Below are 26959 nucleotides of genomic sequence, written 5' to 3' on the forward strand. Positions count from 1 at the left end.
TTAATAGCCAAAATGGGAAAATCAAAAAAATTATGTTTGAATGCCAAAGAAAATTACTCCTGAAAAGATTATAAATATAATAATCTTTGAGGTTTACTGTTATGGTAGCATAAAGTAAGAGAAAGCATGCAAGTAAGGTATACTGCTATTCTTTCAGAGTATTAATTCTTTCAGGTTATTAATAGAAAATGTGAATGTTGAATAAAGTTCTTTCACAGAATGACCAAAGACTTACAGACAGACAGGTCTGGAGAAATTATTTTATGTTTACTCTGGGGAGCATATTGAGGACTCACAGGCAAGAGTTAAGAAATGACTGTGATATAAAAATGCAAAGAGACAGACCGCTATTATTCTTTAATAACACAATAACAAATTTAAATTGAAAATATTTACTAGTTTCATAACATTTGATCTATAACTATATTATTATTCTTTATATAACATTTCAGTTTAAAAAGACCATATTACATCAGCTATAATAATATGCGTTCCATGTCTCCAAAAAATAGCCCAAAATGGGCATTCAAAACAAATTGCTAATGTCAAACAGAGATTAAGTTTCTTTAGAACTTGGAATATTTAGCTTCAGGCATGCTGAATGTGGGTCTAAAGTGAAATTCCAGTATTTACAGTTGCCCACACATTGACCATAGAATCCCTTTATAGCACAAGGACAACCTATAACAAGGCAGGATAAGCAATCTCTGGATTTTCTTTAACTACATGCTGTGGCAAGAAACTTTCTTACTCAAGCAGATACACAATGGATGCTCATGAAGTCATTTCTTTAAAAATACATTCTTACCTCATTGCAAACTCTCTGTCTCATTTGTTGGAGGTTTAGAAAATTCCCTAGTGGGCTGATCCTAAAGAAATACATCCTTAGTAAATGTCTGGAATTCAGTCAAAATTGATAATTTTGCCTTTTTCTTTTCTTTTTCTTTTTTCTTTTCCCCCTGTGGCTCGCTTTGTTTTCTTTCCCTTGTTACTCCTTCTTTACATACATGCAATTCACTTTATCAGCCTACTTCCTTCCCTCTTCCCTCCAGCTCCACTCCTGACTCAGCACCCATGCAATTTCCAAAGGACGCAGTTCCCAGTTCCCTTGCAGATCAAATACTATGCAGAAGCCTAGAGGGTGACTATATTTTGGGCAATCTCACTGCCCTGTCAAAGCTTTTCACAAGCATGCAGCTCTTGACATAAAACAATTTCTTGAGACATACTTACCAGTTTTCTATTATGATAATTTTTACAAAGAAAGTTATTAAATAGAAACCAGCAAAGATGGAGGTAACAGGTTGGTTTTATTGCAAATACTCTTATGATTGATCTTGTTCTGTCACTTGATATAAGGCAATGAACAAAAGTACAGACTGTTAATAATATCAAGCTACCATTCATTATTCATCTCAAGCATCCATGGTCCATTAAAATGAGAAAGAGATATAGGAGCCATTTTGCAGATGCTTCACTTTCTGAAAAATTTGTTACCATGACATCCTTTAAAAATCCACTAGTGAACTGAATCAAAGCAGAGTAGTGTTCAGGCCAAGGTTATGCATTGTTCAGCAGAGCCACCAAATAATCACAAACTATTTGAAATGGTGATAGAGAAGTTTGGTTAAGGACACATGGAAATCAGAAAGAGCTGCCAACAGTTCTGAAGATTTAATTATCCCCAGCCTGTCCACCTCAGCATGGTATCAGATCATATATGGGATCTAGCTGTGTAAAAATATTTTTTCAGCTGTAATGACAGGAAAAGATTGCTGCCTAAATTAACTTTCCATTTAGAAATGTCCAAATACATGTAAAAGCACAAACAGGTCATTAATTTACTTTCATTTGCTGCAATCCCATGAAAGATTTCTCGGTCAACACCAATCAGGAAAAAAAAAAAAAAAAAAAAAAGAGTTTTCATTTTGTCCAAAGAATTAATTTACTTTTTAAAAATACCTGCATTTCCTAAATATCATAAAGGAATAAATGTCTTCAATTACAAGTGAGAATATTTATAGCATCATAATTATAAGCAGGCTGTAATGGCAGCCACAAACAGAATCATAGAATAGAATCATAGAATAGTTAGGGTTAGAAAGGACCTTAAGATCATCTAGTTCCAACCCCCCCACCATAGGAAAGGACACCACACACTAAACCATGTCGCCCAAGGCTCTGTCCAACCTGGCCTTGAACACTGCCACGGATGGAGCATTTACCACTTATTTGGGCAACCTGTTCCACTGCCTCACAACCCTCACAGTAAAGAACTTCTTCCTTATATCTAACCTAAACTTCCCCTGTTTAAGTTTTAACCCGTTACCCCTTGTCCTACCACTACAGTCCCTAAGGAAGAGCCCCTCCCCAGCATCCTCATAGGCCCCCTTCAGAAACTGGAAGGCTGCTATGAGGTCTCCACGCAGCCTTCTCTTTTCAAGGCTGAACAGCCCCAATTTGCTCAGCCTGTCTTCACACGGGAGGTGCTCTAGCCCTCTTATCATCCTTGTGGCCCTCCTCTGGACTGGCTCCAACAGCTCCATGTCCTTCTTATGTTGAGGACACCAGAACTGTACACAGTACTCCAAGTGGGGTCTCATGAGAGTAGAGGGGCAGAATCACCTCCTTTGACCTGCTGGTCACGCTTCTTTTGATGTAGCCCAGGATACGGTTGGCTTTCTGGGCTGCAACCACACACTGCTGGCTCATGTTAAGTTTCTCATCAACCAACACCCCCAAGTCCTTCTCTGCAGGGCTGCTCTGAATCACTTCTCTGCCCAACCTGTAGCTGTGCCTGGGATTGCCCTGACCCAGGTGCAGGACCTTGCACTTGGCTTGGTTGAACTTCATGAGGTTGGCATCGGCCCACCTCACAAGCGTGTCAAGGTCCCTCTGGATGGCATCCCTTCCCTCCAGCATATCAACCGAACCACACAGCTTGGTGTCGTCGGCAAACTTGCTGAGGGCGCACTCAATCCCACTGTCCATGTCGCCGACAAAGATGAACAGGACAGGTCCCAACACCAATCCCTGAGGGACACCACTCGTTACTTTTTTCCAACTGGACATTAAGCCGTTGACCACAACTCTTTGCAAGCGGCCAGCCAGCCAGTTCTTTATTCACTGAGTGGTCCATCTGTCAAATTGATGTCTATCCAATTTAGAGACAAGGATGTCGTGCGGGACAGTGTCGAACGCTTTGCACAAGTCCAGGCAGATGACGTCAACTGCTCTGCCCCTGTCCATCAGTTCCGTAGCCCCATCATAGAACGCCACCAGATTGGTCAGGCAGGACTTCCCCTTAGTAAAACCATGTTGGCTGTCACCAACCACCTCGTTGTTTTTCATGTGCCTTAGCATGCTTTCCAGGAGAATCTGCTCCAAGATTTTGCCAGGCACAGAGGTGAGGCTGACTGGTCTGCAGTTCCCCACCCAGGTCATCCACCTTCCCCTTCTTGAAAATGGGGGTTATATTACCCTTCTTCCAGTCATCGGGAACTTCACCTGACTGCCATGATGTTTCAAATATGATGGACAGTGTCTTAGCAACTTCATTTGCCAGCTCCTTCAGGACCCGCGGATGGATTTCATAAGGTCCCATGAACTTGTGCATATTCAGGTTCTTAAGATGGTCTTGAACCTGATCCTCTCCTACAGTGGGCCCAAGGTCTTCATTCTCACAGTCCCTGCATCTGCCTTCCAAGACTTCAGCAGCATAGTCAGAGCATTTGCTAGTGACGACTGTGGCAAAGAAGTCATTGAGAACCTCAGCCTTCTTAACTTAAGCTTCTTTCTCTAAGTTTTTTCAGTAGTTCCTTATCCATCCATGGAGGTCTCCTGGCCCTCCTGCTGCATTTCCTTCTAGTCAGGACAGAACACTCCTGAGATTGGAGCAGGTGATTCTTGAATATCAACCAGCAGTCTTGAGTCGCGCTGCCTTCTAGGTCTTTATCCCATGGAACCTTACTAAGCAGGTTCCCAAGTGTGAGGCTGCTCCTATCTGTCTATAGAGAGCTTCATCCACAGAGCCTTCTTGATAGGGCAGCCTGTAACAGATCCCCACAGTAATGTCCCCCATCGCTGTTCTCCCTTTTACCCTGACCCACAAACTCTCTGTTGGCTGATTGCCTGTCCCCAGAGCTGTCTTTCCTAAAGAGCCTATAACCTTCCATTCCAGCACTCCAGTTTTATTTACTTATGTTCCAAACAACAGCAATGTGAATTCAAAAATCAAAAAGGCATAGTTTATTCTTTCATAAACACAAATATGCAGACGAGTGACCATACCATTCAAGAAATCAGCTGCGAAATTAACCTGTTGTGAGGCAACAACTGGTTTCAGATTCATATGAAGAATTTTGTAAACAAAAGAAACCAAGAGCCAATTTTTCTGAAATCATTAGGCAAACTTGAAGTGAATTCAAACATTGTCAAATTTCCACTTGCAAAATCAATTATCAGTGTTGATCTTGGAATAACCTTCATTTTTCTAGCCTAATTAGCTATGGATTTCTAAACAGCAAATGACAAAGAAAAGAACCCTAATTACAGCTAAAATAAAAACTTCAGTAGCCTGTTTCTATTCTCATCAGAGAAGTAGAGGGATAAGAACAGAGACATGGTACAGATTTCAGTAACTAAATAGTCTGATTCATATGCTTGCATAACTGACCGTAAAATTACCAATAGCTCATTCTGAGCTGTCCTTAACGCCGCCTTCTGTGCCAGAATTAACTAATACTAATGCAGTGTAGTTTGTTGTTTCTTTCTTTGTGATCCTTCTTTCCCCACAAAATTAAGCAGCATAAAGACTCATGTCAGGTTTGTTGTACATATGCAACACGATGCAACAGAAAACTGCAACTGTCTCTTCTAAACCAATGAAAGACACTTCATGAAAATACTAGATCCCTGCTATGATTTTAGTGTCTATGTCATGCTGCTGAGGTATTCATATTTTTCAAGACAGACAAGAACAAGCACAGAAAAAAGTGCAAATAATAAGTCTTTTACCTCACTTTAAAAATATCAAAACATTTTTTTCTTGAGCTGAGAAGAAAAACATGTGTTATTAATTTGCCCAAAAAGCAAAAAAAAGTCAGAAATTAATAAACAACTGACATGCTAAAATGAAAACATTCACAAAACTCTAGTATGATTCAACCTTAATAGCTGTTTATAGCAACATGCTTTTTCTGTTTTTATTTCATTTTGTTTCACTTAGCATAATTGTTTTTGCTATTGGAGGATTGACGTTTTGTAGAAAGACATAAGACTACTACAGTTAATGCAGAATAAACATATATTACCCAGACTACTGGAATGAAAAACAAAAAATAAAAATGGCTACTTTGCTGATTTGTCATGGCTAAATTTTACAGTTTGCCATCTCTGACATAAGTGTGTTAATATAAACCACTAAGAATGGATAAATGCACTGACATATGGGGAATACATAGAAAAATTGAAACCATTAGCAATAGCACCACTGATACTTTAAACAAAAGGAGCTGTACTACTGGAGGTAGCATCATTCTTAAGAATGACAGTCAGCAAAAGGAAACTTTGCTCTAACAACAAGGTAATCGAAGTGATTCACTCCCATACTAGGTGAATAGAATTCAAATCAACATTTCCTTACAGCAGTTTGGCACATAAATTCCCTTCAGCTTCAAGGTCTGGAAAAATTCTGTGGTTTAACAAGAAAGAAGCACAAGAGTGCAACTGTATACAGTATTATGAAGCAAAACTGTATTCTTTCAGGAGTGTGACTGTGCTAATTAATGCAAAGAGTTTATCTATTTTTAAAGATACTACAAGATGTGTAATCAGATGTTCTGATCTTTCACTATCTTACCACAATCCAGTAACTATAGCTGCCTCTGTAGTTATAAATTTAGATTTGTAAACTCAGATTTTCTTCACTGAAAAATAAAAATACAGTTAGCCAAAGAGTGCCTTAAAATGAGACTGTGACCTATGAGACCATTTCATATGGAGTTATGGTCTATGCAGAATCTCCTTTTCTATAATGTCTCTCTCCTTTCCAGTGGAGCGGCTGCCACAAGGTTAGCCATGCTTAGCAGAATAAACGGAGAACACACCTATGAACAGAGAGTGCTACACCCATTCTAGCCACAGTGTCTTCCTGAAACTGTCCCTCCCAGGAAACTCTTGGACCACCCATGATACATGCTATTTGAGAGCTATTTGTTATCGATGGACTCTCCCAGACTGCCAATGTATTATGACCACCCATTGTGGGTTTTCTTGAGGAATGTGACTCAGGCCATTCAACAAAAACAGTAAGAGCCTCCATGAGTTAAGCTAAAGGACTAAAAGCTCAAATACTAAATAAAATATCCAACAAATTAATAAAGGATAGCTAAAAAACTGACTTAACAGTAGGTTCCAATTCCATCTTCAAAAAGGATCTTTAAGCTCTCAGAAGCCTGAATCACTTGCATGTTTTTATATCCTGCTATTTAGTCTATCAGCCAACATCTGTGGTAGATGTCTTGCACTCTTATGTATAAAATTCTGGAACAGTACAAAAACCTCTGATACATTAATATGGGTTGTATGTTCTTGCAACCTACTTAGATTTCCAGACTCCAATATTACTATTGATAAAGTGTCACTTTATCACTAGTAATGGTTGTCTCATGACTATGTAATGAATATTGTTATATGACCGACTCTATCTACACACCAAAATTCCACTCCCTATAGAATATTGTCCTTACCATGTACTGAATAAAGCTCAGTCACTTTGATATTCTCTTAGTTTTAACTGTAGCAGTATTTATTTTTACTTTTAAATCGTTCTGATTTTAGTCTAGAAATTTATAATTTCGAAGCATAGTAGAAATGAAAATGGAACAAGAGGATGTACAGTGGGTATGGTTTGAATATTGCCCATTGATGACCTGTAACTTAAGTTTAGCTCTTAGGAAGCCCTTCATTCTAGGTCTTGAATATAACTCTGATAGACCCTGTTTATCAACCAGATTTGTTCTTCTCTTGAACTGTAAGGCACAAAAGAGCAAACATCTAATAAATCAAATAGTGTCAGAGAATTCTCTAAGTTATACATATCTAAGTTGAAAGGCGCTTTGCCATTTAATATACAATATTCTACTAAATTAAAGTAAGTGCATTTCATATACACTTTTTATACTCTTCTCTTTGGCACCACTTCTTTGGAACCATTGCACATTAAAACTCCAAAAATAACTCAGCGGAACAGGAAATGTTTACAGAAATGGGAGCTTAAAAACTATGACTATTTTTCACTTTGGCCGTAAGCACTATAACAGGCTGGCCGGCTGTAGTGATGTCAGTCAAATGGATTCTAGACCTGATATCATATAGGTAATTACAAAACTATTTAATTAAATAAATAATACTCTCTTGCTTCTTTAAAAGTTCCTGTATAGTGCAATAGGTTCAAAAAAAGCATCACTTGTTTTCTAGTACAAGTCTTAATTAGGCAATTAAACAAATATATTAACATTTGTTTTCCTTATCTACGTCCTGAAGAATCAAAAAACAGTCTCTTCCTCCAGACTCCATCATGGTCTGTTTTGTTTGCATCTTCTTTCTGAAGAGGCCAGAAATGCTAGCTTTAGTCCAGGGCACCTTGCATGCACACAGGAGGTAATATGGCTCATTTCACTGTATAAAACTTCCTTGCACTGATCAATTTTTATTGGTTATATAATAATCATATTTTCATGAAATATTAATAGTGATTTTACCTTTTAAAATAACTAATCTGAAAAAGGTATTTCTGCCATTCTAACACACCCTGCAGTTCTTAATAAGCAACCTCATCATTCCGTCTGACTTAGATAACAACTGGTTTTATTAGAAAAGTATTGTTTCTGGTTTTTAGAGATTTTGTTTTCCTCTGGATGATACTCGTTCTCTGAGGCTGAGAGATTTATAATGTATATATGTGCCTGGATGGTATAACCTGGGACTTAAAATATATTTTCTTTCTGAATTATTCCTCCCCATATCTATTTACCCACAGAAAGTTCATTTTATTGTTGGGTAACCCACCTTTTCCTCAAGAAAATATTTTGCAGATTGTAGCAAATTTAAAAGCCAAACCATGGTCTTAAATGACATACTGCATATTTAAACATTTTCAAGAAAAAGGGATATTCTGTTTAAAAATAATAAAGGCATATAACTCACACTTAAAGAAAGTGGAGACATACTTATTCCATACGGACCTTTATATTACTCATAGGAATCTTGAAATAATACACTTAACTTTCAAGATGGACCTTATTATTTACAAGATGTTCTAAAAACTCTGTGTTTCTGTATCTAAAGCAAAAGCAACAGGAGCTGTTCAAGTCATGAGATAGCAATGCTTGCATAACACTTGGTAAGACAGTGGGAAAACCAGCTAAACCTGCCAGATTAGCAGCTTCCCAATGGAGAATGTATCATATTCTGCAGTGCAAACAAAACATTTTGAAGTTGAGTCATTCATGGACAGGATTTGTTCCAACCTTCAAATATAGAGTAAATCTGAAATTTGGAAAGAGAATGCACTTAGAAGTGAAAAACACTTCACTCAATAAGTATCATAACTGCATACATGCATTATTGATGGAGTAACCTCAAAAGTTTAACTTCTGAGCAGATGTCAGCTAGCTAGCTGGAATCTATTCAAAACTTTCAGATCAAATATAGATTACAAGGAAAACAAAGTGGTAGTCCGTGTTCATACTTCATACTAAAAATACAGTATTCTGCCACACAGAAAAGGAATTTTGGAAATCCTTATGAATTTTGAAAGTAATCACAGTTTGGGTGTCCCTTATTAGATTTTTTTTTCACCTTAGGATAGTTCTAATAGATATTTAACCAAAACATCCAAATGAAAAAGTTACTTTTCCCAAACAGCACTCTTTTTGTAATTATTATTACTTGTTAGTAGGTAAATTACATACGACAGGCATTTATAGGCATCAATTGTTATCATTAATGTGTTCCTCTAGACTTTTGGACTGCTTCTTAAGCAAAACCAAAAAAGGTTTTTCTTAATTTTGTATCAGACTTCATATTAAAAGAGCCCTGAAAATAAAATGGACGGAATGCAATTTTTGGTTAAAATCACAGGAGAAAATGTTACATGCTCCAGATACAATAGAATGCTGCCAGATGTAGTGTGCTATTTGGTTTACAGTATAATTGCTTGGAAGTTCTCAAGATTCATCTGCTGGTTCTATATCTACTACTTTTAAGAAATTCTAACACAAATACGTACACTTGAAAGAGTAACCTTTATGTCATCCTCTCCATAAATTTGTATGAACTGTAATCTTGCTTTATGCCTCTTCTTAGAATGATATCTCTATGATTTCTGTTTTCCTTTTTCTTATTGTATTATTAATTATATTTGGATTTATATATTTATTTAAAAAAATCTCTACTATAGCAAAGTTAGCTAAAATCTGACAACTGGAATCAGCTGTTGCTTTTCACTACTGCACACATTTCATCCCCAGTTCTGTCCAAATTCAAACTGGGCAATTCAATGCTGATTATTCTATTCTACAAAGGCTCTTATACTACACTCATCATCACATCTCAAAACCAGAATTTTAATTATAAAAACCATAATCTCATTCTGCAGTGGCACATGCTACATTTTAGTGTAAATTAAATGAGTGAAGAACAACTGGTGACTTTGCAGGGCTACTGCTGAGACAGATCTAGTAAAGCCTAATGACTCAAGCTGCCTCCATATGATCAGTATCTGTACCAGAATCCCTGGCCTATAATAAAAGTGTCCATATTACATAAATTTTTTCATTGCCTGCAGTATGCCACACCTTATAGAACTAGATGAAGAAACTGGTATGGAATGGCTGGCTTTCAAAACTTTCGAACTGCAGTAGATGCATGATAACACTTCTCTCTGTTGAGTCCATCACTTATCCTGGGTAATATGCTATCAGCATATGAATCATTTTACTTTTAACATTTTTACTAGCAAAGAACATTTTCATATTGATAGTAGAAGTATTAATTTTCACCTTATCCGTGAGGATTCTAAATGTTAAAATATCTCCAGCAATTTTCAATGTTCTGAAAGGTCCCTTTTAATTTTTTTCAAATGCTTAAGAGGAGACAAAAAACAAAACACAAACCAACAGAAAACTCAAAACCAGAACTGCATGATGAAAGATTTAGTTTACCCAAAGTTAAAGCAAGTTGTTAATGGCGTTGTCCAAATGACTGTTAAACACTAACAGATTGGGAGATTGGGCACCTTTCCAGGAAGCCCGTTCCAGTGTCTGACTCCCATCTCTTTAGAGAAATGTTTCCTCATGTCAAGTCCAAACCTCCCCTGATGGATGTAGCTTTGAGCCATTCACACGTGTCCCATCACTGGATACAAGAGAGAAGAGGTAAGCAGTATGGTATGGTATGGTATGGCAGTAGGAAAATTATCTATTTCTCTAAAGAAAGGCTCTTAAATGACTAAGCAACTAGCTGGATAGAATACAGCTACAGTTCTGTAAAAAAACTTGTCACAGAGTGTCTCAGCTATTATGATATTCTAGACAAAGTAGATGTACTGTGTCTGAATTATGGAAAAGCATAGATGAACCTATCCCCTCAGATTACAATGCCAATATTTTAATGCATTAATTACCATAATCGTTAAACATCTCAAATACCACTCTTCAGAAACACAGCAACTAGGAACAATGGTGATTCCAGCTGCTGAATTTTTCTATGGGATAAGGGTCACAGGATCCCCTTATCAGCATCTATTCTTCCCTGCCTACTCCAGTTCAAAATGCAGGCCTGAATGGAAGAAAGCAAACCAGAAGTCCCCACAGCTGCCAGAACAACTCACAGGGTAAACTTGTTAGGGAGTGCAGAACCAAGCACTTCTGAGCCTGCTGTACTTTATGCAGTGAACTGGAAGAGGCACAAAAGGCAGCTTTAAAGAATTTTTGCTTCCCGCCTTTTCCACACTCTGCTGTACACAGTTCAGATACAGCCAGAAGCTGGGCCAAAATGCTTGGTGTGGCTATATCACACTCCATCTGACAGCTGGAATCATTCTATGTTGCTTTTTTAATTTGAGACAGAAGTTGTGTCTGATTTTCTTTTCATATTCAATCTGTTAGCTAAGACTTAACTTTCCCTTTTCCAAAAGCTCATTTTAGAATGCAGTTCCTTCCATACTTCCTTTTCCTTACATTTTTACTAATTGTATATTTAATGGCTGAACTCCGCTTTTTTATCCATCCTCTATACATTTACATCATAATTGCATTTTGGCCCTAAGTTTCTTCAAGACCGTGCAAGAAGGGAGAATCTTCTTGGAATGCAAATGCTTGAATTTTATCAAAGTGGGAAAGTGAAACCTACTCCAGAATGGCTTTTAGTATCAGCAAATGTCCAACTGCATTCTATGAATGTCGAGCAAGAGAAATGCATGATAGACACTTTTCAAGATGGCAAGAAAAAGAAATGAGATACTGTAAGGACAGCTTCTTAGAGGACTATGTGAGATAATTAAGTTCTAATTTATACTTCTCTCTAAAAGGCATAAGTGAACAAACTCCTAATGATTAGTCCTTTAGTTCTTCCCATTTGGCAAACCTTCCTCATTTCAGCTTCTCAGGACAGAGGAGGAGACTGTATTCAAAATTCAAAGCACACTTCACAAAATATTTTTCTACATGCCCCTTCATGGAGCATGAAAAGTAGATGCTCACTTGCTTATCCCTTTAAACATTGTATTACTGCTCCTGGAAGACAGTTGTGTAGTGTGTGAAGGGAGCAAGAGAAGTTTATTTTGTCTGGCAGTTTCTCTTCATGTCCTTTGAAAAAGCATTTTTTTTCCCTGAGGCATTGAATACACTGATTTGCAGAACTGTTAAGTCAAGAGCAACTTCTGGTTCTCAGTAAGTCTGAAAACCACACCATGGGCATCTCACTTTTGCATTCTTTTTCAGAAAAAAAGGTTTAACTAAAAGTGCAGAAATTACAATTCTTAACCTCGCAGCTATCTTCTCTCTGCAGAGCTCTCATTCCCCCCCCTCTAGGCACTCTCTTAATCTCTCCATTATCATCACTTCACTCCACACATATGTTCTTTCCCTCCAGTTCTTACAAAGTTAGTCTACACCATTCCCTCTTCACTCTCATTTTCTATCTGATGGTTTCCAAAAAGCTATCTGTTCTCCAAATTATCCCTATGACTACAGTTAGTGCCTTTTCTTCCTACTCCCAGCCAATCCTCTCTTTTCAGTCCACAAGGGACCCCCACCCTCCCTGTCTAGATTCTTGGTAAACAGAATTTACACTGAACAGCTGAGTAACCGATTGTTTAGTACCACCCCTTTCAACCCAGTAGTGCCATTCAATGAAATGTCTACCCTTGTAAGAAGTACAGTAAAGATTTTATGACAAACCTGCTATGAATTGAGAAGCATGCCACTGCAAGCATATTTATCTAAAATCATGTGGTGTACAGCTGTTATTTGCTGGCAACACACTTACAATGGCTGGAGTATCCCATGATTAAGCTGAATTATAATGTCCTTTCCAGTTTACAGAAGGCTCTTTCTTTCTTTTTTAAAAATCTGCCATCCTTCTTCAGAGTTGTCATATGTACTTACAATAATTTATTTGGTACAAACAATTTTTTCCACTAAACAACATCAACTCCTATATTAATTGGCACACAGCGCTACAAGGTTTTCCTAGAAAATGTAGAAGAAATTATCTTTCTGCTATAAGCAGAGACGTACATGTGCGGTGAGGAACTCTGATTCTGAATTCTCAAGGACTGGAATAAATTCAGTAGGACTATCTGTTCTGTCACACCAATGGGTTCTCCACAGGCTTCACCACCCTCACAGCAGAAGTGTGGTCCAACCCAAAGCCCTACATTGTTTTCCATCAAAGCAACTTTTAAGAAGGCTTGGCAAGGGCCAAGGTTTCCATATGTAACCAGTGACTCAAAGGCAGCAGCCAAACGAGGCACTGTAAGCAACCAAGTCCACCTTGAGAATCTCCCAAAGGTGGGTAAAGCTAAAGCCCCTCTGTTCCCTCAAGCCACGCAGACTAGGACTAAATTTAGGATAAAAGACAAGCTGTACTTCTGTGCTTTGCCTGAATTTCTAAATTCATTTAACTGGTGAAACTTGAATGGTTATGCAATTCTCTAACTTTGAAGACTACCTCACAGATGATTAACAAGTTACGGCCTTGTAAACTACACAGCTGCATCAGTCAGTGACTGCTACTAATTTTTTTAAAAGCACTGTCTTACATAAAAAACCCCAAAGGTCTCACTCACTGTCGCAATGATTTATTTGCTCAGCAGCAGTTACCTTTTGCAGAGATCTTACTGCAGTGTTTGGTCCAGGGAATCCAACTTCTCCCTCTCATAAGTCTTATTTACGAGAATTATAAGAATAAAAAAGGGCACATGAAACTGCCTTAGACTGCTTTATGTTAATATCTTAGAACCATTTACAAGTTGATCAAACTGGAACAGCCTTTAGCCTGTGAAAATTAAGATAAATTGTATTAAGTGCCATATTAATGTTTTTTGTTGTTTTTTCTTTTTTACAATTAACACCATGATAATAAATGTGTACATTTGAGGATAAAAGAAGAGGTATATTGAACATGATGGTGAATGAAAATAGAATATTAATAAAATTTAGGCAGACTGAGATTTCAGTAAATTGGATAGAAAAATTAAACTGATATGTTCCTCAAATTTAAGATATGTCCACTCCAAATTCTTATTCAATTCCCTGAAGTTACACAAACGAGAGTACACAGATCTGGCTAATAGACAAGGAAAGAAATACATTCCGAAACCTCAGAAAGCATGTATATGAGGTCAGCAGCAGGCTTTTTTTCTTTTTAATGCAGCTGTCTTCTTTGGCTGGACATGGGAAAAGGAAATAATTTCTCAGCAGACAGAAGCTGTGCGCTGCAGCGCACAGTCTTTGGCAAAGACAGTCTGCATACAAAGCCTGCATTACTGCACACTACTGCTCATAGAGACAACTGATGAAATTTCTTCCTCAGCAGCTTAAACTAGTGTGTAGAAAGAAAACAAGTTTGAAAAATGAGTGAAGAGTTGAAAACTTGATGTTAAGATGCATGAGGATGTGCTAAAAAAACACTAGTCTCTTTCACAATCTTCTCTGATTTGTCATTTAATTTTAATCACACTCTGCATTTGAAGATTCTCAGCCAAGCCAGTTAAGTGACTGCATATATAGCACCAGCCAATCAAAAGACTGAAGTAAAACATGCTAGCTTAAACTGCTGCAGTTGCAAGCATGTTTTATTTAATATGTAGCCTACACTGGCATATGAGTACAAACTCTTAAGATAGCAGCACAGCAAATGCTTGAAGGTCTCTACAGTAGAAAGTCCTACAGTAAAGAGACCTCTACAGTACAAGTGGGCTTGGGAATTCTTGTATTCAAGAATAATTAACAATTCAGGAGTCATTTCATTTCTGATGAAAAAAGCACATATTTTCTTCTCCTTTATCAATAATTCCTGAGAAGGACACTACTGCATTTAGAGAATTATGTTTTATAAGCAAATTAACTATAGCCGTTTAACATGCATAGTAGAGGTATACTCAGTTCAGCTCAGGAAATCTGTGAATTTCCTAAAATTCCAGGAAAGTATGTCTTCTGAGATGAATAGTAACCTATTTGCAAAAGCCTATTACTTCTGAAGCTAATTAAAATCCCAAAGAAAGTAATCAGTCTTCAGATTTTTACCAGGTGTCCTTTTCCACAGGTACGTTTACATCCCTAGTCTCAGTTCCTAATTTTCTGAGGCTTCAGTAAACCCATTGTAGCCTTTATAGATGTGGATGTTTTTATTTTCTCAAATAGTACAAGAGGATCTCTGTCCATTGCCTGCTACAGAGTTGCCAGATTTTCATTTAAGTGAGCTATCCACCCTGATCCTGATTGCTTTTCTCAGACCTCATTCTCGAGCCTTTTCATTGCTGCTTCTTTGCTGCTTTCTTGTTCCTTATGAGAACACTCACACACTGAAGTTTTTCTGACATTACGACAGCTTCCCCTTAAATGTCCAAGCTAGCTTACTTTCCATCTTCTGCTTCTACTTACTTCATGAATATATAGGTTGCTCAATCCAGGGGCCATAAATAAGACGAAAGTATTCTACCAAATAAGTTTTCGACAAATGTCTATAAAAAACTTTTTAAAACCAAATTCTTGAAAGTTATTCTCATCTTCCAACAGAATTAAAATTTTTCAAATACATTTCAGAAAAGCAAAAGAAAAAAAGAGAATTTTTAGACTCTGATAGCATTTTCTAGCTTTTGAATTTGATCTCCTGGAATAGAAGATCAGAAAACCTGACAGCTTGCTGCTTATTCGTCTCAGAGATAAAATTACAGGAGAGATAAAACAAAAATTATGAAATTGCATTTACATATAGTTTTGATGTACTTCTAGATTATGAGAGCGAGTAATTGGGATAGACTGGCACAAACAGTAGGATCAAAAGAACCATGTGAAAGAGCCTTCCTAACTTCCATGAGGTCATATTAGAGGTCGAACTGGTCACGAGTTTTAAATTCACATGATTTAGTCCGTGACAAGATAACTCTGAGTCCTATGGAAGAATATCATACTGGAAAAAATGTGCTCTACAAAGGAATCAGACAAGACTAATACAATACTAAAGCCAAAACTCAGCAAATTAGAGTCTGAAAAAGAATTTTCCATATCACTACAAAAGCTACCTCCATTGTGGAAAATTTTATGATTAAGTGAATTATCAATGGTGAACCAAAATTGCAAAAGAATGGAGTTTTCATACAAGTTGTTTTAAGGTGAAATCTCCAGATGTGACCACCAGGAAAAATATACTTTGTTAGGAGCTAGTAAAAGATGATAACTCATGTTTCCAGACACATGCAAAACCATCTGTAGCCAATTCTGACTAAAGTGGGTTTTAGTGTGAAATTGTATTACTGAGAGACCCACAAGCAAACGCCCTGACTAGGAACATGAAATATGTCCCCCTTCATGCAGGTTAGCAGAAAATCAGTGCAAAATTTTCAGTGGCTCCCATGCAAGCCTAGTTGTGAAAGAGATCTCCAGATCTCTACTATTCATTTAACTTTCTCCAGCTGCCAAGTAATGCACTTATGGTGAGTTAGTATTTAACCTAAACGTGCCACAATATAATAACATCTGTGTCGTGGTTTAAGCCCAGCCAGTAACTCAGAACCACGCAGATGCTCGCTCACTCCCCACGGTCTTCCTCCCCCCGCTCCTGGAAGCATGGGGAGAAGAACTGAAAGAATGTAAATCCCACAGGTTGAGATAAGAACAGTCCGGTAACTAAGGTATAATACAAAACCACTACTGCTAATAATAATAATGATAAGGGAAATTACAAGGGGAGAGAATACAATTGCTCACCACCCACCGACCGGCACCCAGCCCAACCCGAGCAGCGATCTGGGCCTTCCAGGTAACTCCCCCCAGTTTATACACTGGTCATGACATTCTGTGGTATGGAATACCCCTTTGGCTAGTTTGGGTCAGGTGTCCTGTCTCTGCTTCCTCCCGGCTTCCCCTCCTCCCTGGCAGAGCATGAGACTAAGTCCTTGACTGGAGTAAACATTAGCAAGAACTAAAAACATTGGTGTTATCACTGTTGTTCCCAGGCTGAAAGTCAAAAACACAGCACTGCACCAGCCACCAAAAAGGAGAAAAATGACTGCCACTGCTGAGCCCAGGACAATCTAAAACTAATGTTATTTGAAATAGCTGCACTTCTAAACATAAAATCAGACTTATAAATTAATACAATGTATACTATTGAGTAAAAATTTTCATTAATACCTTCCACACATGTAAATTAGATATTTTACTGATAAACAAGCCACTAGCTGAACTTAGGTGGTAATCAAAAGATGCTAACGTTTACTACACGGCAATTTTAAATTGCCATGTCTCCACAGACAACAGATTTCTGTAGCTTGTATATGTATCACAGAGAATAACTCAATTTGCAGGGATATTATGAAATCTTATCATCCAGCCTGCTCAAAGTAAGGTCAACACTGAACTCAGACCAGGTTGCTGAGGACTTTCTACATTTTAATCTAGTTTTGATCTGTGGTGGTTTTTTTCTATTGAAGTTATCTATCAGTTGGGTGGTCACATCATACTGTCATATATTTACTTCCTTTAAATCTATAGACAAAGGGAATGGAACAGATTTGCCATATTTCATAAAATGCAAATTATATTTTTTATTATTTTTTATCAAATGCCCTACACTGACTTACAGAGCTTGTGTTTAAATATCTGTGTACTTCAAACAGGAAGCCGCCTGAGGACTTGAGGAAATGGTCTAATCCAATCTTTTACTCAAAATAAGGTCAATGCTGAACTCAGGTTGCTCAGGGCTTGTTCTATTTAAGTGTAGTTTCTGGTGGGGTTTTTTTCTCTCTTTCGAAGCTACCTCTCAGTATATCAATATGGTGGTAGCAATTGCATGCTGATTTCAAAGTCATGATTCTGTTATGAAACAGTAAGTTCGAGCACAATATACTGGCTCAGAGCTTGGAGCTTCTTTTCTTCTTCTCTTTTTTTTTTTGAATTGTTTTTCTTAAGCAACTACTGGTGAGGATAATAATATGCAAGAGTGTACTTGGAATGGTTTTGCCACACAGTATTCACTCAGCTTGCACAAAGATGAAACCAGCACTCAACTACAAGCTACCAAAAACCAGCTGATGACAGTAGTATCCCCATTTGTTTTTATCCTGCTTCAAAAACATTTCAAACAGAGATGATTTATTGTTCCCATATTTGGAAGATAAGACTCCCAACCTATCTTAACTTAGATGGACACAAATGTGTTATAGTTATTACAGTTAAACACTATAATATACCTTAATGTATATTCCCTAAAATAAATTGAAATTCAATTAATATTTTTTTGTAAGATAGATAAAAACTTTTTGCTAAGTAAGTTTTGAACAATGAGTGAAAATGAGGAAGTGACAATGAGAAGCTAAAACTGATAAATCATAGAATCATAGAATAAATATGGTTGGAAAGGACCTTAAGATCATCTAGTTCCAACCCCTCTACCATGGGCAGGGACACATCACGCTAACCCATGTCAATCATCTTGAAAATAAATCTAAGGTAAATGCAATGCTTCTATCTTATTTCCCTTGTCCAGCTTTCATAGCAACCATTTCATAAATCATTCCAGAGTACCATATGATGAAAGCAACAATGCCCCCCATCAGTTAAAAAATTACTATTATACCCATCCAGGTTTTTTCCCTTTTCTGGAAGAACATTTATGCAAGTGAGAGTTATAATAATGGTTGGAATAAACTACCTCATGGACAGGTGCTGGGCAAGCAACCACTGAACTGGAGAGCTGCCAGTGCACCTCACTCTTGGCTGGATCTTTCCACGGCAGAAAGCTTAGCCATAATGTTTGAATTTCACTCCTCAGCCACTTCCCTTTTTTCACCCCTTACTCCTTTCCTGCCGGTGTTTCCCACTGAACGCAATGGGGTTTTGTGCAGAGGTTATTCAGAATCCAATATAATTCTTATTCGTATTCATTCAAACTTTGTATGAAACAGGAACAGTGTCAACTTTAAATCCCTAACTAGTGGTAGGTATAAAATTCTTCTAGTGTTGGAAACTCTGGCTACTTAATGAAAAGTTGTTCTTCCAAGGCATGGCATTATTCTTTTCTGATTTAACAGAGCTTTTCTTCCTTTCCACTCCACATGCTTATCATTTCATTTCTTAGCTTCTTTTCCTAACTTCATGCTACATCCTATGTTAGAAAGTACAGGTGATTTTTTTTTTTGTTTGGTTGGGTTTTTTTTGTTTGTTGTTTGTTTGTGGTTCTGCAATTCCCCCAAAAAGACTTATTTAGAAAACATTTTGGAGTGCTTATTATATATAGACTCGATATTAACAGAATTTACAATGCAAATGTAATCCTTCAAAGGAGCAGTTTCTGCACATTCCTTGCTTTTTAGTAAAGTCTTTCTAATAACATCAGCTTCAAAATCTTCCCCCAAACCATATCTATAGGGAAATTTGTCAGCTGGTTCAAATCCACAGCTCTTGCTTCACAGGAAAGCTCATCAAGAAAAGGGTTTCTGGTCCTTGGACTTCAGATTTGGCTCTTAATCAAACTGACTTTATTTCATACAGTTCAGTATTAAGGGCTTTGAGCCCCAAGGAACACTTTCCATTTAGACTACTCTGGCTTATCCATAGCCACTGTTTATTTTATACCATCTATGGATTCTACCTGCCTGATCAACAACTTATTTGCCTGAACTTAGTTACTTCAAAGTCTTGATTCACAGCATTATTGCAATTGAGCCTCTAGATTTTTAACAGTTAAACTTTAATAAGATATTTTCCACCAAAATGCATTCCAGTGGCTGGACCCACAGATCAGGATGCTGCAAGACTACAGTCAGCTCTATTACTCGGTATATAATAATATCTTTTTTGCAGAACTCTGCCCAGTGCTAAGCCTCAAACTAGATTTTATCTGGGTGCAAAATCTAATAAACTATACCATTTGATTGAACATAGCATTGCTGAATCCTAAGAACAGAAATACATAATGCTCACCACAAGATAGCAATTAACAATTTCTCAGTTCAAACAACACATATGCAAGGAATAAAACTTTGGAAATTCTAAAATCACAGAAATATTAGCATCTTTATTTACAAGTGGAAGGAGATAAGTAAATGTGACAAAACTCCCACATGTGAAGAAATCATACTTACTCCATAAATATTTTTTAATAGCACCAAGTACAGCCAGTGTTGAGGATGTAAAGAGCTACTGTATACTCTTTTGTATGGAGTGACCACTGTTGTCTCTTTAAAATAAGTATAGAAAGTAGAAAGCTTCAATCCTTCAATGTATTTTCATGTTTCAATACATGAAAGCAAAGAAGTCTACGGGATTCAAAACAATATACAAAAAATTCACGTGATAAGCTGCAGGAAGCTCTTGTTTCAAGATAAAACATATACACAGAAGTCTGTTTTCTATTGCTGCACTATAATTAAACCATTACACTGAAATACAGTGCTGTTAACACAGCTTAGTACTAATGATCAATAAAAAACAGGAACTGTCATTGACTAATGCCTAACTTATTTGGAGTACTTTTTACCTATAGATATCTGAAAGGCTCAAAACACAACAGTGATAGTTGTTCAAAACATTGTGATAAAGTTATTACATTATTTATTCTAACATAGCACATATAAAATAACATTGCTTTTTAAATCTTTCAGGCCTTTGAGTAATTACAGCACACCTAAGCCCCTAGATATTTCCCTGCCCCTACTTAGTTCTCTTATATTCTCTGAATTAGTAGTCCAATTAGGTAATTTGAGGTGGATGTACATTTTCCCAACATTCAACAAGTACAGTTTTGCAATAGTTCCCATGCCAGAATTCTTCTTTGTAGGCAGTTAGTCAAAGCATTTGTCTCTGTAGCATGCAGCATTTTGCACGAGTTTATAATTGACACAATAACCACACTGGAAGTAGATGAACAACCCTTACAGCTACACAGCAGTTTGGCAGGTAAATAAGAGAGTAGTAAAAAGCAAGCTTACAGTGAAGATTTTACACTTTTTAATTACAAATAGAGGAAAAAAGCAATGACTTACCTGTGGAGATGAGGGACTAAAAGTCACATTGATAACAGATTCTGTGTGTCCCCCCAGTTTATGTGAAAAAGTACTTGAACGCATTTCATACATGTAAGCCTAAAAAAACAGTAAAAAAATTTATACTTTCATTTTAAAGAAATATATTTTGGAAGAATGAAGTCATAGTATACGAAGACTAAAGATTCAGCTTACAGAGAAGTTAGAAAAATTTCATAATAGCTAAACAGGTAGAAAAGTAACCAACATCTTAGAACTGATTTCCATGATTCAGGATAATTTAGCAAATGCTTAAGTTAATTGAAAAAAAAATACTTCGAAAGAGTAACACAATCTTTTCCCCTTAAATAACAAACATTACTTGTATTTCAAGTAGGGAGGTAAAAAATGACCCTTTAAAAATGTATTTTTAAAGGGTGTCCTTTAGAATTTCAACCCTTTCTTTTAAGTAGAAATATGTAGAATCTAAAACCAAGGTTTAAAAAGCTTGGTTTCTAAATTCAAAAACTCTTAAGTTTGTTGCTACATTAAATAAAATTTTCCAATCTCTACACAGGTCTTTGTAGTTTTTAATTAAACAGTGTAGAGTTCAATAACAAGTCAATAATATTACAAGTTATATGGGTATCAAAAATTAGAAAAGCATACTCCCTGCCTTTTCTCCTCAAAGGAAAAAGAGAAAAGTACTTTCTAAGGAGTAAATTAAATTTAGTAGCAAAATAATTATATTCTTTAATGAAAAAGTACCAATGAAAAACTGCATTAAGAAACCAATCCAAAATTCAGTGAAAGTCATAGACATACTGCTACTATGAAAATGGTTGAATTGTGGTATTAAATTAGCATTATCCTACATAAATAAAACAGAAAATGTTTCAAAATAGATCCTGTAGTATAAGTCCTTTGCATAAGAAACACTTGTGAGAGTCACATACAGGCACATAGGATTGTTTTAGACTATGCCTTATCTACTAAAAATAACAATTATTTGCAGACTGTATGCATACACAAGGCGTATCAAAAAAGACACATAACATGTACATGCAGACTTATTTTGAACATTATAAATAAAATGTGTCTCTCAAAATAATATAGTGTAAAACATGCAAAAAATAGTCAAATATAATAATCCAAACTTTTCAGTTGCAATAAAAAATTAAAATGTTCCATTGTCTTTACTAAATCTCTGCAGTTAAGACCATGACCATAGAATTCAGAGCACAGCCTAACATAAATTAATCCAAAGTGCATAGACACTATTATGACAATATATTACTCTGTGACATTTTTTTCGTTGATACCACCCTAAAATTAGTTACCATTCAGAATCAAGGCAGCTGAGCCTCCCCCAGCAGATGGTGAGCTACTACAAGATACGTGTCCCAAAAACTTGTGCAGTCTTCCAAATTTATTAAAGACTGTCATTATTAAAGACTGTCAACAGACAGTCTTCCAAATTTATTAAAACATTCATGGACCAATGCAGGTCCTGAAAAACACTTAATGTCTCACTCAGAAAACAAATCTTATCAGTCAACTCCAAAGATTCTCCAGACCAAGCCAGAACTGAAAATACACCAGATAGTCCTCAGCGTCATATATTCCATTCTTGACCATATTCACTGAGAGGTAAACCAACAGGCCAACTGTAAATCTACTTAATTGCATTCAGTTTATATACCTCATATATGCTGGATTCAGTCCAGGATATGGAATTAAAACCATCTACTGGCACAAATGAAGTACTTACTTAAAAACAGACAGAAATGTAGGTATCCATTTTTAACCTCTGGATCTTACGTAGCATTCCACAAAGATATTGCCATAATAACAGGGAAAGTAGCACAGTTCCCAGTAATGTGTTAAAATCATTGTGTCCTTCCTAAAAGGATACAGCAAATGCTTGGTAATAGGAAATTCTCCCTTAAAAAGTAAGACCCTCCTCCCTACTTTTCAAACATCTCAGGAAACTGGTCATAATAATGAGTATTTGATTGCTAGTAATACAAAAGCAGAATTTTTTTACGTTTGTTTTAAAGCATATGGCCACACTACAGTGCTATGACTTATACCATTTGGAACATGATCAGGGAACAGATAGGTAAGGGGAACCCCAACAAGATAAAAGTGATACAATGCCACAAAGAAAAGCATTCTTCTGTGTCTGTAGACATTAAATTATTTTCTCTGATGGAAAGTACAGAATTAAAAATAGAACTGAATGAGGAAAATATTGGAGATAATTTAATCAACTCTAGCATTCATAGATTTATGAAACTCCTATTGCAAACAATTAGCTGCCTTCACAAGCTAGTTACTCTGAATTGCAAGCTTTTTGAATGCCTGCATTGGTTCTTCTGCATATACTAAGACCAGTCTTTGGCAGAGAGGTATAGGCATCAGACAGCACCATGCTTTCTATCACTCATCATCTTTTCTCTTTCTGGCCCCAAATTGCCTTACTTTTACTTTCTAAGTCTACTTTCCTCCCTTCCTTTCATGAAATTAGGCATAAAGAAGAGGGAAAATCAAGGACAGCAAGAGTCAAATCACAAAATGGTCTGAATCACAGATCTACAATGTCTTCCAACAATTTCTGAGCTAAGAAGAAACACGGCTTCATGTTTTAACCAAGAGAACATACCACAGAGAGACATGGTTAGTGAAGCTGAAATTTTTCCATCCTAATCTAGTGGCTTATAGACCTTTGCCAAACTTATCCAATAAAAATTAATTTTCCATTCCAGGTTCTCAGTTTAATTTGGGGAGAAGCACATTCATTTTTGGCTTAATCTCTACGTCCCCATTCCTCTCTGTAAAGTAGATGTGATAATATTTCACTGGGGTTTTTTTTCAAGACAAATCCAATGTTTGTGAAACCCAGGTATTCTAGTAATTTATGCTTTTACACACAGTTCCTAAATCAACCATTTGGCTCATCCCTTTCTTTCAAAAAATGCTATGAAGCAGTTGTGCAGCTTCAGTAGAATCTATCAAGTGTGTATTCGGTTGTTGAAAAAGAGACAATACCTAATTACAATTCTCAACCTAAAAAGCATTGAAACTCTTACAAAAATTATTTCAAGCCCTGAGCTAGAGGTTAGGCTGGGATGCAGCACTCTTGTGAATCACCATATTGTGTAACAAGATTCACTCAATCAGAGAAAAGTAATGACAAGCAAGCATAGAGAGAAGCGCATCTGTAACTAACCACTGAAGCATTCATCAGCTAGACAAAACGCACAGAGCATGGCTGGAAACACAACTTTCCCATTGTACTTTATTTATAAAATTCTATCCTAACAGAACTAGTGTTAGGCTTCTTTCTGATACTGAATTTCTAGCCCTATAAACCTTAAATATTTCGGGGGGGAGGTTCAGCTTAACAAAAAAAAAAAAAAAAAGTGGCAGATTCCCTAACTACATCCCAGAATAGTTTATTATGTAGTGGCAGCTATCATCTTCTCTTCCAATTATGGTGGCTTTAAGGAAAGTATAGCAAATATTTTAAACAAGAGAAATCTTGACATGTAACACAATAAAATGTGATTAAAAGAAAAACATCACCATTAAAAAGTATATAAAAACAGCTTCTATTTAAGTAACTCTGGTCACAGATATTTAAGCTAGCCAGCGATAGTCTAAATTCTGAGAATAAAAGTTAACTTGGTGCAAGATTGAAAATAAACTTTTCAGTAAATTTATTTTTAACTTCAATAAGGAAAAAAAAAGGAAATTGTATTTTAACAGAAATTACATTCAGGTATTCATAAGAGGTGGAATAACTCCAGTATAAACATTCTCCTACTGTAGGCTGCCATAATTCTAGTTTTACTACATTTTGAAGACATTAAAATTGGTTTTCTATTCTATACTTACTAGATTTCTAGATTTTTTTTTAGCATATTCTTCTTTACAGAAAAAAACATGAAGAACAGTAAGTGAATTATAAATGATACCATAACACTAGCCACAGAAGAAAAAAAATAAAGTTGAAAATAATAATTCAATGACAGAGAAAGAACAGATTTTCAGCAAACCAAATGTAATAAAGAAGAAAGCAAAACAGTCTAGGAAGTACTCAGCAATCCCCAAAATGCATATGTGCACATAATCTGTTATAGACTTTAGCCAAAGTCAATCCCTTTTTTTTATATTAAGACTAATTTCTTGTAATAAAAATACTGCTTCAGTAGATATTGGTATTTCCTTTCCATTTCTGTCCAAGGGTCAGCCAAAAGTAAAAATCGTTTACCTGTACCAATAGCTTCCAAACAAGTTTCCTGCACCTATAACCACATACATACTTGTGTTTCTTTTCACTTGAAGTTTGAAGAAAATTTGGAGTAGTCAGTTTTCATTAACCCATAGTGTAAGAGTGTATTTAGCGCCTTACATATATAGACAAACTTGTGCTTTCTTCTTTAAATTTGTAGCAACAGACAAGGAAGAAGGGTGAAAGTACCTCCTTAAGGGGAAGGATCTGTATTAAAATGGAAAACTACTTAATTCTACTGTATTGGTAGAGAGGATGTGCTATATAAATTGACTCTTTATCTCCAGAGTTTCACTAGAAATTTTTTCCACTGTTTCTTATACTCCGTCTTCAAATGAAACTCGTCCCCATCCGTTCCCACTGCCTCCTAGTCCAATCCATTGCCATATGCATTTGAGTCAAACTACTTGCACTCCTATTCCCTCCTAGGAAGGGAAAGAAGGGGAAGGAAATCGTAGAATCACAGAATCATCGAGTGGTTCAGGTTGCAAAGGACCTTAAGATCATCTAGTTCCAACCCCACTGCCATGGGCAGGGACGCCTCACCCTAGACCATGTCACCCAAGACTCCATCCAACCTGGCGCTGAACACTGCCAAGGATGGAGAATTTATCACTTCTTTGGGCAATCTGTTCCAGTGCCTCACCATCCTCACAGTAAAGAACTTCTTCCTTATATCTAACCTGAACTTCCCCTGTTTAGGTTTAAACCCATTACCCCTTGTCTTAAATCAATCAAAGAGAAACACTGAAAGCATAACAGAAAAATTCTCCTTTTTATCAGCTCCTGCACAGGGACCAGAAAATCAACAGCAGTTTCAAGAAAAGACATTTGTAACTGCTGTGGCTCTAAATTGGAGCACATATTTTACAAACAAATCAGAGAAAAAAAGAAAAAAAAAAAAGGAAAAAAAAGAGAGACACTGGTATCCAGGATACCTAATTTGACTTTATGCAAATAAAACTTTTTTTTCTTCAGAAGTTTTGCATGGATTAGCCAGCCAACCCTTTCCTATGATTATTTTTATTAATATTTCAAAGGAGCTACAGAAGATGGAAGCTTTAAAGCTTCTTGATAGAAAAATAAGTAAATAATTTTACTTGCACTTTCATGAAAAGATATCTGGATTCGCTAATGAGGCATTAGTCTCCATTTGCCTTCATTAATTCCAGCAAACCTGATGCACACTCCCACACTACATGATATAATTGTTTGGCTTGCACTCCACCATCCCCTGTTTACACTGTGGCACATCTCCCACTGAACCATGTATTTTTCCTCAATCTCAAACTGAAAAAGCACCTGAACTACTTATACTAAAACAAAAAATAACAATCAGCCTGAAGCAGACACCCAGCATGGAAAGTTTCAGCCCAAAATGTTCTCAATTATAAGCAACTGAAAACATAGTGGAAAGTGTTAGACTACGGTAACTATAGGCATCAGTGCCAAACCCACACATAATAAAACAGATTTCACAAGTATCCTAAGCACTGATTAACGTTCTTTAGTCTCAACATATCTTACACACTTGCCACATGGTAGCATGGAAAGTCTGTTCAACCCTTTCACCAAAATGTTGAGTACGGTACGCCCTCTGAGAGGTTCTTCCCCTTCTAAACACCACTTACGAAGGCTCTTTCTGGTAGTCACAGGAAACTGCCCACTACACTAAGATCTAAGTTTCCATCTGCATTCTTTCAACATAACTACAAAAGGAGTAAGTGAATATTAATAATGCTCCTTATTATTAAAAAGTTAATATTATCAAGATTGGACATCTTTCAAGTTGCAGGGGACACTTCTCAATTGTATCAGTGTTAACAGAGTTCTAATTTTCCTCACTAAAAATAGACTACATAAACCAACCTAAACCATACTTCTGTAAGCCACCCTTCTTAGAAGCTTTC

The 26959-nt window shown here is 36.6% G+C and overlaps 1 protein-coding gene across 1 annotated transcript in view; it reads right to left on the reverse strand.

Annotated features, from left to right (window-relative positions):
• The window catches only part of WDR27 (WD repeat domain 27), a 96066-nt gene that overhangs the window by 19423 nt on the left and 49684 nt on the right, over positions 1–26959 (reverse strand). Inside the window, exon 23 of the mRNA XM_030498998.1 lies at positions 20774–20872. Within this exon, the coding sequence (XP_030354858.1) occupies positions 20774–20872 (99 nt within the window). The remainder of the gene's footprint in view (positions 1–20773; positions 20873–26959) is intronic.

This window comes from Strigops habroptila, chromosome 10 (assembly GCF_004027225.2).
Source record: "Strigops habroptila isolate Jane chromosome 10, bStrHab1.2.pri, whole genome shotgun sequence".
NCBI classification, from domain to species: Eukaryota; Metazoa; Chordata; class Aves; order Psittaciformes; family Psittacidae; genus Strigops; species Strigops habroptila.